This window comes from Pinus tabuliformis, chromosome 2_2 (assembly GCF_031772625.1).
Source record: "Pinus tabuliformis cultivar Carrire ecotype Pingquan chromosome 2_2, CPIR1, whole genome shotgun sequence".
Lineage (NCBI taxonomy): Eukaryota > Viridiplantae > Streptophyta > Pinopsida > Pinales > Pinaceae > Pinus > Pinus tabuliformis.
Genome location: NC_142300.1, coordinates 479,968,740 through 479,987,750, shown reverse-complemented (window position 1 = coordinate 479,987,750; position 19,011 = coordinate 479,968,740). Strand labels below are relative to the sequence as shown.

The following is a 19,011-nucleotide window of genomic DNA, read 5'->3' as shown; positions in this document are numbered from 1 at the left end:
GTATTCCGGTTGTGGGGAATTGACTGCTTTAGTGGGTGGCCTATAATAGTACAATTCTAATTGGAATTTTTTTTTTTACTTTATATTAAAATATATTTTTTATTATTTAATTAAAAAGTTTTAATTTTGGTTTAATACAGTAAATATGTTGTAATGTAATGTTTAATATTTTTATTAAATCAAATTATATAAAATTAAATTAAATTAAAAAGAAAAATGTAAGGTAAAATAAATATTTTAACTAAATAAAATAAAAAACTAAAATAAAATTGTTTGATAATATTGATAGCATTAATAATCTACTTCGGTATTCATGTGGAATATAATTTATTTAAATGAGGAAATTAAACCAATCTAAATCTATTTAAACTCTAGAGCTTAATCAATCAAATTTCTTAATATACAAACCTACTAAAAATAACAAGCCATTTGATCCTTTCCAACTATTTAATCCCTCTCCCTAAGTCCTTTCCAACTATTTAATCCCTCTCCCTAAGTCCTGTTAGGAAAAATTAACTACCTTGGTAGGTGACCTGTAACACTACAAGTAAAACATGATAATTTTATATGGGATTGAATTTGTATTATTGTTACAACGATATAGACATCATATATGGAGGAGTGCTACTGTAATTTAGTTTATACAATATTGAAACTTTCCAATCCTGAATTTCACATCGAATAATTAAGAGGGCACGAAGGATTGGTATTGTTTTCATCAGTGGCTACCCCACTTTCACTTTCATTCCACTATTGAATGATTGGAAGAGCCTATATGGAAATCTTTGACCGAACATTCGGGCATTGTGCCCTTGGGATATCGCTGAAGATCTTGGCAGTAATCGTAGGTCATGTAATTCTTTCTCACTGCCTCCAAAGCTCGAATCTGTTCCTTGTTGAGCTTCGGAGAAATAAAACAATCCAGAAAACCCTGTGAGCAGTATCGCATATCGTCATCGTTCGTGGAAGAGCAGCCGATGGTGATAAAATGGGTGTAAGTGGAGAGGAATGGCTCGTAACTGTAGTTGGCTTTGTATCTTCCTCCATCTGTGGCCCATGCAGAGGCGTCCCATATTGTTGCATAAACCGACATTGGCTTCGAAGGGTATGTCACTCCCAAGCTCCTCACCCTCGGAAATCTTCTGATGGGGATACTGTCTACCATAAACCTGTAACACACGATAAAAAATAATGAGAAACAATTCTCGAACTTAACTTTCTTAATTTGATTATGATTGTGGATTTTAAGAATATTTTGATTTTCAGTTCTTGATGGTTGATTTCAAGAATATTTTGATTTTCAATTTTCAGTTTTTGATCTTCAATTTCAAGAATATTTTGATTTTCAAGTCTTGGACTTAATCTGCTGATCGATTTCAAAAATATTTTGAAATTACAAGATATTGAATATTACTCATATCAGGTTCATCCAATTCTGAATATTCCCTTAATCTATAATCAAAATTCTGAAATATTCCATTAATCCCTGATAGAAATAAAAATATTCCACTCATTTATTAGACTTAATCCTCATATATATATGTAAATTATATGATTATACATACAAGATTTGATGAGGCGTCCAGAGAATGGTGTAGTTATGAAAGTCTTTAGTAGGGTCGAACCAGAGTTGGAATTGCTGTTCCCTGCCAATCAGATTTGGCCCATCTCCTGTCCCGTTCCCATACACATTGGTCTGGAGTTTGTAAGGTTCCCCTGGTATTGTTCCCAGGAACTCTATGTCAATCTCGTCATGCCACCCTGGATAAACTTGATTGTTTGACAGCTGAAACATCACCATTCCAATCTATAGATCAAAAATTATACTCACATTTCTCTGAGTCAATTTCCATATAATCTTCTGACAGTCAATTCATTAATTGATGCATGAGACACAAATAGAAAATGAAGATGAATATAGTTACATAGAATGAAGTGATGATTCCTGCAGTATAGCCCCCCTGAAGTTTAACAGCAGCATTGAACATACCATACATGTATGGTTCGTTTGACTTGAATCCACTGCCTGATGCCACAAACAGAGCACACATCACGTAGTTTCTCAGCATAATAAACAAGTATAATACAATATCAATAATTTAACTATAAAATCACAGTCTTGTAGAGTTGGTTTATGAGACTTTTTATTTGTGGGGGCAAGAAATCCCTCTGACACATCCTATCTCCACTAATGCAAACAGAAAAGATAGAGAATATAATTATTCTTGAGAAGCTACAGAGCATAAGAAATGTGTTTACCAGATGATCTGTCTAATGTGAGTGTGACTGAGGACTCATCTTTGGAAATATTTTGGTGTTGCCCACCCCAGAGATTAGCATAGCCCTCTGAAAATTTCAGAGTCTTGAAATAATTCATCACAGGAACACCAGGTAAGGATGGTATAGCAGGATTTTTGTCTGCAGAAGCCAAAACCTTATTGGATATTACTGGACTGTGAAGCAGTCCAAGAAACAGAAAGAAGAAGAATACAATACTCTTCCAGCCATTGTAATAGGTGAGGAATACTGAGAGTTGGGTAGCCATCATACACTACCAAATACTCTCAAGAAATTCGTTGGTTGATCTTCTATGAATCGATCAAATTTATAGTGCAACTACTACAACTACTCCACTAGATCAGGGAGCACATCAAGCAGTTTTTCAGCACTATTGGCGTGTGTGAACAAAACTGCAAGATTTATAGATAGTGACGAGTGACCAATTATTGTGCATCACTACAATCTTGACTTCTGCTCTAGCTTAGGGCTTGCTTGCCTTTCATTCTTAAACCATGTTATATACGAATAGAGAGTGGCAGTCGAAATAAGCATAACCAAGAGTATGGAATACTCAATAGCCACAGAGGACAGCACCTTGAAAGCTAGCCTTATTAGCAATGAGTAATCTTTCGGCGAACTCTCCATTGCTCCCCAAGAAATATGGACAGTTATAATGAAGTTTGCTGCTTCGTTCCGAATTTTATACGACACTTCTGCTTCTTTACGCTCACCAAATTGTTGTGACATGTCTGTTTTATTTCACATTTTGAGTTTCATTTTATGACAAAGGATGATCAACTATAGCCATTACATGTCATGGTCAACAGTATTTCCGTTGGTTTAATACAACTCATCGACCTAAGATAGTGACAATGAAACTCATGCATAAAATGGTTACACCATTTTTATTTTAAGAAAAACAACTCAATTAACAGTGTTATAACAAAAGCAACACAAAGAAATGAGTATAGTTGAAGTGTTGGTGTACATGCACCTAGTTAGCCTTAATTAGTTTCAGTTAAACTCTAGTGTTTGCATGTGTTGTGCACTTGGTTTTAGATAGTTATCTTGAGTGCTTACATGTGGTGTGCACGTAGCTTTAGTTAACTCTAGTGTTTACATGTGGTGCATGTGCACATTAACATAACATAAATCACAATTAGTTTTAGTTAGTTTTAATTAGCCTTAGTTATTGTATATACAACTAAGTTTAACTTAGTTGTTTTATGTATTGATTCTCAAATCAATATTGAGTAATTGAATTCATTCTGTGTTCCAATTTTCTTTTTCAATTCTTGCAAGTTTGTGTCATCATTCTTCAACTAGATTTGTATCTGTGCTCTAATAATTTTACATGATATAAAATCTGCAGGGGCTTGGAGAAAGTGCATGAATAGTCTTTTGCAGGTTTGAAGATCAAGGAATTGGAATTGTTCGAAGATTTGATTTGTGGATCAGAATATTAGAGATTTGTTGCAATTGTTGCTATAACTACAAGGTGAAAGAATAGAGTTCCCATATTCATCTATTCTTACTCCGTATAACTACTTCCAATAGAAGCCAAAGATTTTGCTTCACCTTAGAGGCAAAGGCTTGTATCAGATAGTTATGAATATGGAAGTTGAACCAAATACCGCCATTGAAAAATCCAAATACTTTAACAGGATAGAGAAGGTTTTTGGTCTTCTATTCTTGTCCATATCTCCTACATTGTGTTTCTATGTGGACATGTGTAGCACTCTAAATGAGGTCTAGACAACTTTGGAAAATTTATTTGAAAAATAGGATGAGATGCAGGCTTGTATTATCGAAAATGAGCTAAATTCCTTAGATCCAAACAAATTTGAGAACATTCGAGATTTCTTTACGATATTCATATCATTGCTTCTTCAATTACAAAATTACAGGATTGATAAATCCAAACAAGAAGGCCAATTGATCCTTTCTATTTTGTCTAAATTAGGTCCTGAATATGTTGTTTTTGTTTCTACATTTCATACAGTTAGACTTGCAACTAGAGATAAATGGAAAATGTGCAAACTTGATGCATTTATTGAGTCTCTCATTCATGAGCAGGATAAGCTCATCAAAATGGGTTCATTAAAGTCTTCAAATTCACATGCACTTGCCATGCATGAGAAATGAAAGTCCAACTCGAAACCAAATCAGCAATCTAAAGGCAAAGGAAATGCAAGAGATCCAAATCCAAGAAAGGGAGGAAATCCAAAACCTCCAGATGGCTCTTCCAACTCCAAGGGTAAGAAGGGAAAGAAAGGAAACTCCAAGTTTCCTTATTTTAACAAAGGCTATCATCCTGAATCCTCTTGCATGCAGAAGACTATTGATGTGATGACAAAGACTCTTCAAAAAAATCATCTAAGTCATCACATTCTAGAAAGTGCCAAGAAGAAGACAGAGGAAAAACCATCAGAAACAAGGGGTAATGGTCACGCTTTGATTTCCCTTCATTCTACACTGCAAGAATGGATCATTGATTCAAGATATTTGCATCATATGGCTTCTTCAAAGGAATCTTTTTATTCTCTGCCATACTCGGGACCTCCTATTCTCATGGGGGGTGATTCTGTAGTTGAAGAAACTGGACAAGGAAGAGTGCAATACGAATGGAATTTTTGAGAATGTTTTGCATATTCCAAGGATTTCTCTGAATCTTCTTTTAGTGTATCAGATGACACATAGAGGCACCGGAAGGAAAGCGGAATATACCCCAGATTTTGTGAGAATTTATGATATTCAAACCAACTTGAAGATTGCATCTGGCAAGGTAAATGATCAATCTCGTTTGTATATATTTTCTGATTTTGTTCCTCAGTCACATTCTATTTTTCTACTTACGCATGCAAATGAAGAAAGTAGGATTTGGCATGAAAGATTTGGGCACTTGAATTTCATATATATGCAACAACTTAGCAAACAAGGGATGGTTAAAGGATTTCTGACCATTGAATTTTCAAATGGTGTTTGTAATGGATCTGCTCTTGGAAACCATCCACAAGACAAGTTCGAGAAGGGGCATGCATGGAGAGCCTCCTCACCTTTGGAGCTTGTACACAGTGATCTCATGGGTTCATTTCTAGTACCTTTAATGAGAAAAGAAAGATATGTGTTGTCATTTATTGATGATTACATGAGAATCACTTGGGTTTACATCCTGAAACTCAAGTCTGAAGTTTTTCAACATTTAAATATTTTCAAAATGCATGCGGAAAATAGGTTTGGAAAACGCATCAAGATCATCCACACAGATAATGGGAAGGAATACATGTGTCAACAAAGATATCCAAAATCTTTATAATGAAGCAGAAATACAGAAGCAGAAATACAATTGTAACATACAGTTCCTTACACTCCACAACAAAGAGGGGTGGCCGAAAGGAAGAATAGATCTTTGAAAGAGATGGTCAGTTGCATGTTGCATGCAAGATCTCTTCCATCAAAATTGTGGGGTGAAGCTATCAATTGTGATTCATACATCCAAAATAAATCTTCTCATAAATTTGTTACATAAAAACACCTTTTCACGCTTGGAATGGCATGCAACCTGAAGTCAGTCATTTCTGCATTTTCCAATATCGAGCATGAGCCCACATTCTTACAGAGATGAGAAAGGTTTTGGAGCCTAAGAGCGAGGCATGCATGTTTGTTGGATATTTTGATGAAGTCAAAGGGTATAGATTGCTTCATATCAACACTAAAGAGGTCTTTATCAAAAGGAGTGTAAAGTTTGAAGAAGATGTTTTTCATGCACCAAGAGATGAACCTATTACAAAGCTTCCCTCAACAACTAATTGATGGGTATGCAAATGATATTTCAGATCAAAATTTATACCTAGATGAGCCTTTGCCTATGAAACCTATTAGACCACTAATCATTAAACATCAAGATAATGCTTCCTCATTCAATTTGGAATATTCTCGACCACCTTCAGCACAAAAATGGCACAACATGAGTGATCTCTTATATGATCCCGCCACTATACCTATTTTGAGGATGTTTCACAACCACTCTTAGTTATGGAGCCATGCATTCTCATACACGGTTATATGATGCATGCATCTGATCCACATAATTATGCAGAAGCAGCTAGGCATCCTCAATGGGAAGAAGCTATGGATGAGGAATACAACTCTCTCATCGAGAACCAGACTTGGGATCTATTGTTGGCATTATGACTAATGTGTTGTCCTTAATGGAAACCTACTTGATGAGTTGTCCTTTGATGGAAACCTACTTGATGAATATGTAAATAGGATGTGTCTACATGTGACATAGAATTTGATCAAAGGCATAGTAGTTCAGAGGCAAAGGAATGACAAAGTTGAAATTTCAAGAAGTGTAAGCGAGTTCTATTAAGCAAAGTCGTGTACACATGCGAGTATGAAGAAGAAAATGTGTGTACAGTTTTCGCATCATGGTATTCTAAATACCAAGAGTCCTTACCATGGTATTGCCCTATGGTATTGAGCCCAATAATGGATGTTTTGATCCCATCTAAGAAAACCATCAGCTGGAGTATGGTTTTGACCTGTGGTATTGAATAAAGAATAATCTATATAAGGAGATGAATATCAAAGTGGTAGTGTGTGTGAAAGTAATGAATATCTTATGAATAGTTAGATCTAAAGAAAATATGCATGTAATGGGCTATTGATGTTTTGCTTGATCTAAAACTAAGTATGCACCGGGAATTTAATGATGGATCAAATCCAATAGATCTGAGATGACAATATTCATTGTGAGGACATTTGATATGCGTTGATAACGACTTGACGCGTGATTTTTCTGTGTATGCCGAGATCTAGGTATGTCTAAAGTTCAGTGTTGCAGTGAAGGTTTGAATCAGAAATTGCATATATGTACGTGGGTTTTATAGCCTGAAAGGAACGTACACACATGGGTGTGATACTGGTAAGTCGCATATATGCAAGTTTTTTCCTGAAAAGCGTGTATACACATGAATATGCTTTAAGGAAAGCACATACATAAAATAGGGTTTTGATGAGAAGGATGTATGATTAGTTTATTCAATCTTACTGTGTTTCTATTGTCTGTTAATGAAATCTTCTTGATGATCTAGGCTTAAACATTGATGTTTTGATTAAGGATTGATTGACTGAAGTATGTTGAAGATACTTGTTTTTGGTGATTGAAGTTCAGTGAAGGTTTTGTGTTGTTTCAGAATGATGAAATAGATCTAAGTATGATTCAGTATTTATTTCAGAATCACAATGGTTCAGTTTTCATAATTCAGTGGTTTAAGATCTGTACGTGGGTATTCTTCATGGAAATCACGTACACACTCAGATTTTCTACTATAAAGTAACATACATATTTTGACATATGGTTTATTAGGGTTTACAATAACAGAATCTGGTTTCTATGATGTGCAGTATGTTGATTGGTCTTATGGTTACAATGTTCTGATTGTTCTGGTTATTTAAGTTGATTGATTTGGATTTCAGTTGATTAAGTGATTTATTAGTTCTATTGGTTCAATGATTGGTTGGTTCAATGGTTCAATTACATTTATAAGTTTTAGTTTTGATAATTGGTTTTACGCTTAAATGTTGGTAGTAGCTCCAGTCTAAAAATTTGATGAAACGTGGCCTACAAGTTGTGATATTTTGTAGTAGGTGGATCCAGTATGAAAATTTATGAAATTTGGTCCCGAGAGGTGTTGAAGGTTGGAGCCTTCAATGAGGGAGTTGAAGTTTCCTTCTAGTGGTAGCTGGTAAATCATATCACGGGGTTGGAGCTCTCTTCCCATGGGTGCCAGCAAATGAGGTTGGAGCTCCCTTCAAGTGGGTGTTGGAGAATGATCAAAGGTTGTAGCCTTCTGCAGGTGGGTGCTTGCGTACTGGTATGAGTATGTACCAGTACAAGATTGTAAGAAGTTTTTCTTTATATTAAAAAGAAGATAGAGACGACAACAACGATGTTTTTTTCCCACATTGGGTTTCCACCTTAAATCCTGGTGTTCATGTGTGTTGCTTATGTGTGATGGTTTATTTTTTTCTTACTACACATGGTTATTGTTTATATAATATTGAATGAAGTATTGATGAACTGGCTTAAGATAAAAAAAATATGAATTAACTGAAAAATATGTTTTACTAGATATACGCTAGTTGTATGAATAACAATCGCATACACACACGAGTTCCCTTCAGTAAAGTCGCATACAAAAATCATGATATGAAATTGAAAATTTTAATGGTTTGAAAATACTGATTTACTCCCCCCCCCCCCCCCCCCCCCCTTCTCAGTATTTTTCCCAACAATTGGTATCAGAGCAGGTCCTTCAGTAGAAGCTTAATCGCTTAAAGGAGATCCATCAAGATGAGTAGTCATGAAGGAGTATTTTCTATCAAACCTCCTATATTTAATGGAACTAACTTTTTCTTTTGGAAAGTTAGGATGAGAGCATACTTGCAAGCACTAGGAGTTGATGTATGGGAAATCGTTGAAAGTGGATATCAATATCCAACCTCTATTCCTTCATATATTGCAAGAAAGAAACAGTATGAAACCAATGCAAAAGATATAAATGCCATCTTGGGAAGTCTGGCTGAGTCCGATTTTTTGAAGGTAATGTAGATGAAAACAACAAAGGGAATGTGGGATAAGATTATCTAAAGCTATGAGGGCGATACCAAGGTAAAAAGTGTTAAACTTGAAACATTCAGAATACAGTATGAGACATTGAAAATGTATGGTGATGATGAAACCATTCTGACATTTTTTCTTAGAGTAGATGAAATTGATAATTCCATGAGAAATCTTGGTGAAGAAATAAAATATGCTACTATTGTTGAAAATATTTTGAGATCTCTGACTCCGAAGTTCGACTGCAAATTCTTTGCTATTGAAGAAATGTAGGATCTGAAAAGTCTCACACTTGATCAACTTCATGGAATATTGACAACATTTGAGATGAGAAAATGTGGTCCTTCAAACATGAGAGAAGCAACCTTCAAAGCCACTGTAAAAGGGAAAGAAAAGGAAGAATCAGGTTATGTGTTAGAAGAAGAAGAGGCAAACTTCATAAAAAATAAAAAATTCCAAGTGGGTACTGGAAGATTCAGAGGTAAGCTTCCTTTCAAGTGTTTTTCTTGTGGTAGAGTTGGTAATTACATTGCTAAGTGTCCCTATAGAGAACATCAAGAGAAAGGAAATTAAGTTTCAAAAATAAATAGGAAGAGGTTTGAAAACAAGAGAATTTTTTATACACATGAAGACAATGATGGTATTTCAAATGGTGAAAATGGTGAGTCTGATCAAGATTGTCACTTACTCATGGAATTTGAAGATAAAAGTAATAATGAGTTTGATGGCCTAGAAGAAAAGGGTACTTTTATTGAAAACTCTCACAAGAATATATCAGATGCAGTGACAGTTACATATGTTAGCAAATATTCAAGTTTGGGAGCAACCTGCTTTCTATTGATCAAGAATGAAGAAGACGAAGCATCATCAGGTATGGGTTTTTGTTCAAAATGTGATCCATTTTCTTTCTATGCAACAACAATAATGATGATGATAGTGAAACCACTGAACTTGCACTTATGGGTAAAAGTGAAAGTAAACTCTCTAAAGAGAAAACATATTTAAAAATGATGCCTCTTGAAGTAGCAAATCAAGGCAAGTTAGAATCAATGGACAATGCAGATGTGCCTATGCTAAGCAAAGATAATTATCAACAATGGAAAGGAAATATGAAGTATAATCTAATGAATCTCGATGTCTGGCATCTAGTGTGCAATGGTTACACCAAGTTTCCTCCATCAGACAAGGAAGTGAAAAAGAATAGTAAGGCTTTGAGTAACATCTTTTGTAGCATATCTAATTCAATATTGAATAAGGTTATGTGTTATACTAATGCAAAGAAAGTATGGCATAAGCTACAAGAAATACATGAAGAAGTCCCAAAGGAATATTTCTCAGGTAATCTTATATTTAACAATGTGTCCAAAATGAAAGATGGAGTTATTGATTCAAAAGAAGACAAGTTCGAAGAATTTTTTGATCTTAGAACAGAAATTGATCTTGCTTTGAAACGGATTGATAATCTTAATGATAAGTTGCAGGCTTATGATAACAAGGATCATGTTGGTATGGTATCTAACCAATATTGTGAAGGTCTTGAAGATGAGGTCGTCTCTCTAAGATCAGATCTTGAAAAATCAGACAAGCAGAATGAAGAACTACTTCAAGCATTTGAAGAACAAGAAAATTGGCTAAAAGAAGAGATTCTCAAATTAAAACAACAAATGGAAGAAGGAAGAAAGGTTGAATAAACTACGAAGAAGCAATATCTAGAAAAGGAAAAGCAATATCATGTTGAGGTAAATATCCTAAAAAGTAAATTAGAAGAAAAATATAAACATTTGTGATTTCAAGATAGTAATAAGATTTTGGATAATATTCTTAGTAGTCAAAGGTATCGTACCTTCAAAGCTGGTCTTGGTATTCATGAAACTATTGAAGGAGAATCTAATTCACAAGCTGAGGCAAGGAATTCTAATGCAAAATTGAAATGCTCAACAAAGAGATAAGAAGTCAATCTCATCAACAACCAAGGAAAGAAAATATTGAAAGGAAATCATTTACTCCTAACTATAGAAGTGTTAATCAATTTTATCCTCTAATCAATAATGTTGAAAGTTTTCTATGTCATAATTATGGACTTGTTGTAGCCAATTGTAGAAGTAGAATGTTTCAAGCTAATAACCGTCTCACAGAAAGATCGCCAACTTCCAGGTACTTTAAGGGATATTGTTTTTCTTGCAAGATGTTTGGTCACAAAGCCATCAATTGCAATGGAATGAATATGAAACATATAGTATGTTATGTTTGTAACAAGCTTGCGCATGTAGCAAAAGAATTCAGGAAAAAGTCTATGGATCATCGCACACAACATGGTAAGAAACCATATAAGAACATTAATGTTAGAAGACCTGAAAAAGATGGATCCACCAACATTTTGGCATAATAAGAAGGAAAAATAAAAACATATAATCTGTGGTATTGCTCTCTGCTCATTTGAAGATGAAGATGAATGGTACATAGATAGTGGATGTTCTCATCACATGACTAGAGATAAGAGTAAAATGGAGTCTCTCAGGAAAAACCAACATGGTAATGTTATTCTTGGAACTAATGTTTCAGCAAAAGTACTGGGACAAGGTAAAGCCATAATTAATAAAACTAGAGGAGCAACAGATGATTTATTAGTTCAAGGGCTAAAGCAGAATATTATAAGTGTAGGTAGAATGGAAAATAAGGGAAACATAATTGTGTTTAAATCAACCAAGTGCAAGGTTATGAATGAATTAACTGGAAAAGTCATAGCAAGAGGATATAGAAACCCAAACAAACTATATTTGTTTGAAGAATGGAATTCTCATATATATGAGAAAGATTCGGACTTAGAATAAAAGAAGATGGTGCCTATTGCAGTTCCTTTATTCTTAAATGAATATTTATAATAGTGACTGCAGAAGTGGTAAGAGGTAGTTGACCTCATGAAAACAGAAGATGATTATGAGGTCCTTAGGATCAATGACGTGTAATCTCAGGGGGAGTTGAAGGTGTGAATTTCAGTATTTTACTTTCTTTACATGGATCATATAAATAAAAGTCACGTGTATACGTGAGTTCTGAACTGAACAATCGCATATATCTTGGTATGATGAAGAAACAGTGGGACAGACTCAGGAAAAGGGTCTGATATGCTTCAGTCAATTATTATTTGGATTTCATATTCTAATGGTTGATGATTATAGTCTGTTCATGCTATTTAGAAGTGCTTTTGACTTTTATTGTTAGCAAACCAGCTCACAAAAAGATAGAAAATATAGATCAACGCCTTAGAATTCAGCCTCTTCGAGGGGGAAACCTCCTTTACATTACACAAATGAACAATTCTTGGATGATACAAATGACTAAACCTCCCTTCTATATATAGTATTCTAAGGGGTCACAATATAATCAAGCCGACATAACAGTAATAACATAAGGGCACAAAAATAACAATAGTGGGTTTCTATGGGGCATATTAATAACAGTATGAGGACAATAGGGGCACAATAATAACAATAAGGGATACAATGACAATAGTAATGGGGAATCACTAGTATTATAGGGGCATAACATGCCCCTCTCCTTCCGAAAAGCATTGTCCTCAATGCTTGAGTAGTTATGGATGCTTCTGTATAAAATTCTCATGCTCCCATGTGGAATCTTCAACGGGTAAGTTCTTCCACTTGATGAGATGCTCCGAAATTGATCGATTTCGTAGCTGTCGAGTTCTTGTTTCTGTAACTACTTCCGGTTCCAATATGATTTTTCCTTCCTCATCAAGTTCTGGAAATATTGTTTGACCTGGGAGCTTGTCACCCATAACCTTCTTTAAACATGAAACATGGAAAATTGGGTGCACTCGGAAGTTGCAGGAAGCTCCAATTTGTATGCCATAGTACCAATCTTTTGCAACACCTTTTACGGACCATAATACTTTGGTGATAATTTATTATCCTTCATAGCTTGCTTGAGGGACATTTTTTTATATGGTTGTAGTCGTAGGAATACCTAATCACCTACATCAAAACTTCTTTCATTGCGATGTTGATCTGCCTGTTGTTGCATTCTATTATGTGCCAACGTGAGGTTATCCTTTAAGAGTTGGAAAACTTATTGTTGATGCTCGATGTGATGTTCCACTGCTTGAACCTTAGAATTTTCTCTTAATATGATGTGACGGATGGTGGATGATATCCATAAAGTGCCATAAATGGGGTCATTTTTGTTGCAGTATGGAAGGAAGTGTTATACCACCATTCAGCCGGAGGTAACCATTTGAACCATTGTGTCTGTTTATCAAATACAAAGCAACGAAGATATCCTTCCAAACATTTGTTTACTATCTCAGTTTTCCCATTAGATTGAGGATGATAAGATGAGTTATGAGCTAACTAAGTACCAAGACAAGAAAATAATTATGTCCAAAAATTTCCAGTGAAAATGGAATCTTTGTTGCTTACAATAATCTTTGGGTTACCATGTAGCTTTTGAATTGTTTCGATAAATGCAGTAGAAACTGTAACGGTTATAAATGGATGTGATAATGCACAAAAGTGTGCATACTTGGTAAGTCTTTCAACTACCACCATGATGACACTCTTTCCTTCGGACTTGGGTAAACCTATGGCAAAATCCAATGAAACCTCCTCCCAACGTTGGCTTGGAATGGATAAAGGTTGCAATAGACCTTGGCTGGGGTCTTAATTGTTTCAACTTTATTTTGTTGGCAAGCCAAACATTCGCCACAAACTTTTGAATATCCAATTTAAGGCCATGCAAAAAAAATTCCTTCTTAACCCTGTAGTAAGTTTTTAAAAATCTTGAGTGCCCTCCTAAGGGAGAAGTGTGCAATTCCATAAGAATAATTTGTTTGAGTTGGGAATTCTTACATAGGTATAAGTGATATTTGTACCATAATGAATCATTTTTCTAGATAAATGTATTAGATGTACTAGGATCTTGTTGTAACTTTCGAATGAGTGCCCACACTTCTTTGTCATTCTTCCATTCCTCCCTTGCTGTGTTTATCCAATCTGGTTGGACAATAGAAATGGTGCACAACAATGCTTCAACATCCTCATTCTTTCTTGAGAGTACATTTTCCATAACATTTTGCTTCCCTTTTTTGTAGATTATTTCAAAGTCATAACCCAACATCTTTGTGACCCATTTTTGTTGCTTTTCATAGGATAATCTTTGTTCTAAAAAGTATTTAAGACTATCATGATCCATTTTTACCTTGAAGTGTCTTCCCATTAGGTAGGGTCGCCATTTCTTAAGTGCATGTAGTATTGCCAACATTTCCTTCTCATAAATAGCTTTATGTAAATACTTTCTCTTTATTAGACAACTTTCAAAAGCAATGGGTCTTTCATCTTGCATTAAAACAGAACCAATTCCATTTCCTAAAGCATCACATTCCACAATAAAGGTTTTTGTGAAGTTCGGCGTAGCTAAGACTGGTGCTTGGCACATTGCCTCTTTAAGATGTTCGAAGGCCTTTGTTGCTTCTGGAGTCCATGAAAATTCATCTTTCTTCAATAATGTTTTTAGAGGTGCTGCTATTCTCCCATAATTCTTAACAAACTTGCGATAATACCCTGTCAACCCAAGAAATCTTCGCATATGCTTTATGGATGTGGGGATTTTCCATTCCTTAATGGCTTTAATTTTGCTAGGGTCTACCTTAACACCTTCATGAGATACAATAAGACCCAGATATTTCACCTCTTGCACTCCAAAGAAACATTTGGAGTTTTTTGCATATAATTGTTTCTCCTCCAATAGTTTGAGTACCCTATCGACATGATCAACATGATCCTTCCAAGACTTGTTGTAGATTAGTATATCATTAAAAAATACTAACACAAATTTTCTAAGGAAGGGTTTGAAAATGGAATTCATCAAACCTTGAAATGTAGAAGGTGCATTGGTAAGGCCAAAAGGCATGACCAAAAATTCATAATGACCCTCATGAGTTCTAAATGTTGTTTTCGGAATGTATTCAGTCTTCATTCTGATTTGATGATATCGTGAACAAAGATCCAACTCGGTGAAGTAAATTGATCCATGCAATTCATCCAATAATTCATAAATGATAGGAATGGGAAATTTATCTTTAATAGTGAGCTTTTTGAGCTCCCTATAATCTGGACACATGCGCCATGATCCATCCTTCTTGTTCACCAATACTACTGGAGCAGAGAAAGAACTTTGACTAGGTTGAAGTATACCAGCCTCTAGCATTTCTGCAACCATACGTTCAATTTCACTCTTTTGGGCATAGGGATATCAGTACGGCCTGATGTTTGGAGGAACACTTCCTGGAATCAAATTAATAGCATGATCATGATCATGAATAGGTGGGAGATGTTTGGGAGTCTCAAATACCTTGGAATGATTGTCCAAGGCTTTTTTGAGATCTAGAGAAATAGATGATTTCGATGTGGGAACCTCTAGCGAACATAATTGTGCAATTACACCTCGTTGTTCCTTATTTAGAAGCTTTGTCATACCGTTAGAGCTAATTATCTTTCCCAGATTCCCTGTAATACCCCTTAATTCAACTTCCTTTCCTTCGGCACAAAATTTCATGAAAAGTTCTTGAAAATAAAAAGCTGTTGTACCCAAGGATTGTAGCCATTGGACTCCTAGTACAACATCAGCACCACCCATTGGAATGGAAAGAATTGGGCTATTCAATACATATTCTCCCATGGATAGCTTAATATTATGGCACTTTCTAGAGCAATTTATGGTTCCTCCACTTGTAACCATCACTTGACACTCTGGTGTTGGATATAGGAAGAAATTCAATTCCTTTGCTATCTTACAATGAATAAAATTATGGGTACTTCCTGAATCAATCAACACTATTACCTTTTTCTTCTTGATATGTCCTTCTATCTTGATAGTTTGAGGAGTGGTAATTCCAACCAATGCATTACAAGATATGGTCGGATTCATTTCTTATTTTTCTAGGGTTTGTTCCTAGAGTATATCCTCTTCTTTTGACATTTCTTGTTCCTAGTCTTCCTCCTCTTCACAATCTATGTAGAATAATTTCTTATTAGCACAATTATGACCTTTAGTGTATTTTCTATCACAATTGTAACAAAGCCCTTTTTCTCTTTTTTCTTCCAATTTTTATGTTGTCAACCTTGTAGGTTGTGGAAGGCTAAGGGCAACAATACTTCCATCTTTATAGTTGTGAGTGGTAGGCTTCTTGGTTGCCATAATTTTTCTTTCCATTTTTCTTGCTAACCTGAATGCCTTCTCCAATGAATTAGGTTCCCAAAGGCGAACCTCATGCTGGATATTATCCTTTAAATTCCCTATGAACACATCAATTCTATGCTCCTCTGGAATATTTTTTACCCTTATTTTCAATTTATGGATGTCCTCAATGTGCTCCATCATTGAACCCTTTTGTTTGAGATTTATCAATTGGCTAAAAAAGGTGTTGCTTTTTGTATCCTCATAATGTGCTATCATTTCTTCTGTAAAAATTGCCCAAGTGATAATTTTTTTATGAGAGCAAAGCCATTGATACCATACAAACTGATTTGGTTCCAAATATAAAGTTGCAATACGTACCTTTTGTGTGTTTTTCACATTATGGAGATCGAAAAATTACTCCATCTGTAGTATCCATATTCCAGAATCCTTTCCATCAAACTTCCTCATATCGATTTTTGGACCATGGTGGATCTTCAATCCAACATTAGAGTCTATGAAATCATGATTAACATTTCTTTTGTTCTCATCATGAGTTTCCTTTATACCCTTTCACCATTAGTGACCATTTCTTATAGCAACTTATTCAAATTTATCTTCAATTCTTCCATCTTATCGTCCATGCCATTCATCTTAGCGTCCATGCCATTCATCTTAGCTTCCATGCCATCCATCTTAGCTTCCACACCATCCATTTTAGCTTCCACACCATCCATCTTAACTTGCATGCCATCCATATTAGCTTCCACACCATTCATCTTGACTTCATCTACCTTTAGTGAGAGTGAAATTTGTTGTACTTAGTCTTGTAATTTTGATATATCATGTTGCATTTCTTCCTCTTCTTCATGATTCATGTAGATATTTCAGGTTGCTTACTAGGTGTTTCCACTTTCTTTCTTCAGGGCATTGGTTAATGCTAATAATTCTTCACTATTGCCTTTGAATTCCTTCAAACTAATTTTTCAAACCAATCTTGTGCAAAATTTTAGAAAAACTACACACTTTTTTTTTCACTTTGTAAAAACTTGATATTGAATCTGTTGTATCTCTATAATTGTAGATCTCGAATATCTAAAATCTTGTCTTACGGTAGCCCTTTGAGTCCTCTTTCTAACCCCACAAGTTTGATCAAGATTGGATTCTCCAAGGAAGAGTTATGCCAAATCTCCCATGGTGACCTGATTATATACTAGTTTAGTAGAGAGAACTTTTACGACGTTCCACGTGTCACTGTTCTGACCTTAGTACTTGAAACTGCTACAAAGAAAACTACACGTTGTCCTCTTTCTCAAACTTCTTACGAAATTTCAATCTGATTCTCAAAACAAAAGTGATGACAATTTTCCCCAGGTCACCTGTTTGGAATGTAATTTTGGAGTTAGCAAAAACCCTAACTTCCTCAGATCATATCTCTGCAAATATAACGAGTGAAGCTCTGAAATTTGGACCTGAAGTTCAGAATGATTTCAGCTCAAATGGGTTTATTTGTAGCTCCTGAAATGTTGCAAAAAAAAATTATATCGAAAATTCCACGATGACCTGTTTGGAGCAGCAAAACCCTAGAATCCAAAGCTCTGATACCAAATGTTAGGAAACTAGTTCACAAAAAGATAGAAAAGATAGATCAACACCTTAGAATTTAGCGTCTTCGAGGGGGGAACCTCCTTTACACTACAAAAATGAACAATTCTTGGATGATACAAATGACTAAACCTCCCTTATATATATAGGAGTCTAAGGGGTCACAATATAATCAAGCCGACATAACAATAATAACATAAGGGCACAAAAATAACAATTGTGGGTTTCTAAGGGGCATACTAATAACCATATGGGGACAATAGGGGCACAATAATAACAATAAGGGATACCATGACAATTGTAATTGGGGAATCACTAGTATTATAGGGGCCTAACATTTATAAGTTGTTGATACCTTGATGGATGACTAGTTGATGAAGATACTTTGAAGTTCTTACTGATATATGAGATGATATGATTAGATCTGACAGTGCGCAGTTGGCACAGGTTCAGGGGGATAATTTTCTATGCTTCTAATAATGCATTTTGCATTAATGTTTTCTTGATACATAATGGTGTTTATCAATAGGTTGATAATATTGAAGCTACATTGTCTTATCTTGTGAATTGATGATGGACATGTACAGGTTGTTGTTCTTAGTACTGCTCACAGATGCTCATGGTGCAAATCATATGTGGTGTGTGATAGTTTCTAATGACTATCATGGTCTTATTGAGGTTCTTTGTCTTGATTATAAATTTCATATCAATCATTTGATGTAAAGTTCATGTAAAGACCTATGATGTACTCATTGCAAAATTCAATCATGTATGGACTATTATGGTCAAGTCCTTTTGGACATGTGATGTAATTTAAAACCCCATTGTTCTTGGGAAGTTGATGTAATAATGATTTTGAATATGTAAACCCATTGTGATTGGGTGATTGATGTAATTTTGAGTCCTTAATGATAGGACAAGTCATATGATTCATAAATTCATTGTACATCCTTCAGAAATTTCAGCATGAGCTCAAGGGGAGCATGGCCAGTCTTCAGTGTTCGTACTCATCAATTCATATCTACGAAAGCCTTCATTCAACATTGGTTATCCCTTTTCCATTGATGTCAAAGGAGGAGATTAACTTGGTGTTTGAAAAGCTTGGTGCTTAGCTTGATGTGTTTTATAGGTATCTATAGGTTGTGGTGGTGGTGACCAAACACCAAAGTGGTTGCCATCAAGTCCAAAGTGGGAGATTATTGGCATTATGACTAATGTGTTGTCCTTCATGGCAACCTACCTGATGAGTTTTCCTTTGATGGAAACCTACTTGATGAATATGTAAATAGGATGTGTCCACATGTGAC

General features: G+C 35.1%; 1 protein-coding gene across 1 annotated transcript; it reads right to left on the bottom strand.

Moving 5' to 3' along the window:
• Positions 1 to 510: 510 nt before the first annotated feature.
• LOC149193420 (putative xyloglucan endotransglucosylase/hydrolase protein 32) lies at positions 511 to 2,556 on the bottom strand. The gene is made up of 4 exons (XM_089406647.1): positions 2,260 to 2,556; positions 1,926 to 2,026; positions 1,566 to 1,786; positions 511 to 1,169 (listed from the first exon to the last, which is right to left on the bottom strand). Exons 1-4 carry the CDS (start codon positions 2,546 to 2,548, stop codon positions 743 to 745), a joined length of 1,038 nt encoding a protein of 345 aa, XP_089262773.1. The 5' UTR covers positions 2,549 to 2,556; the 3' UTR covers positions 511 to 742.
• Positions 2,557 to 19,011: the final 16,455 nt, after the last annotated feature.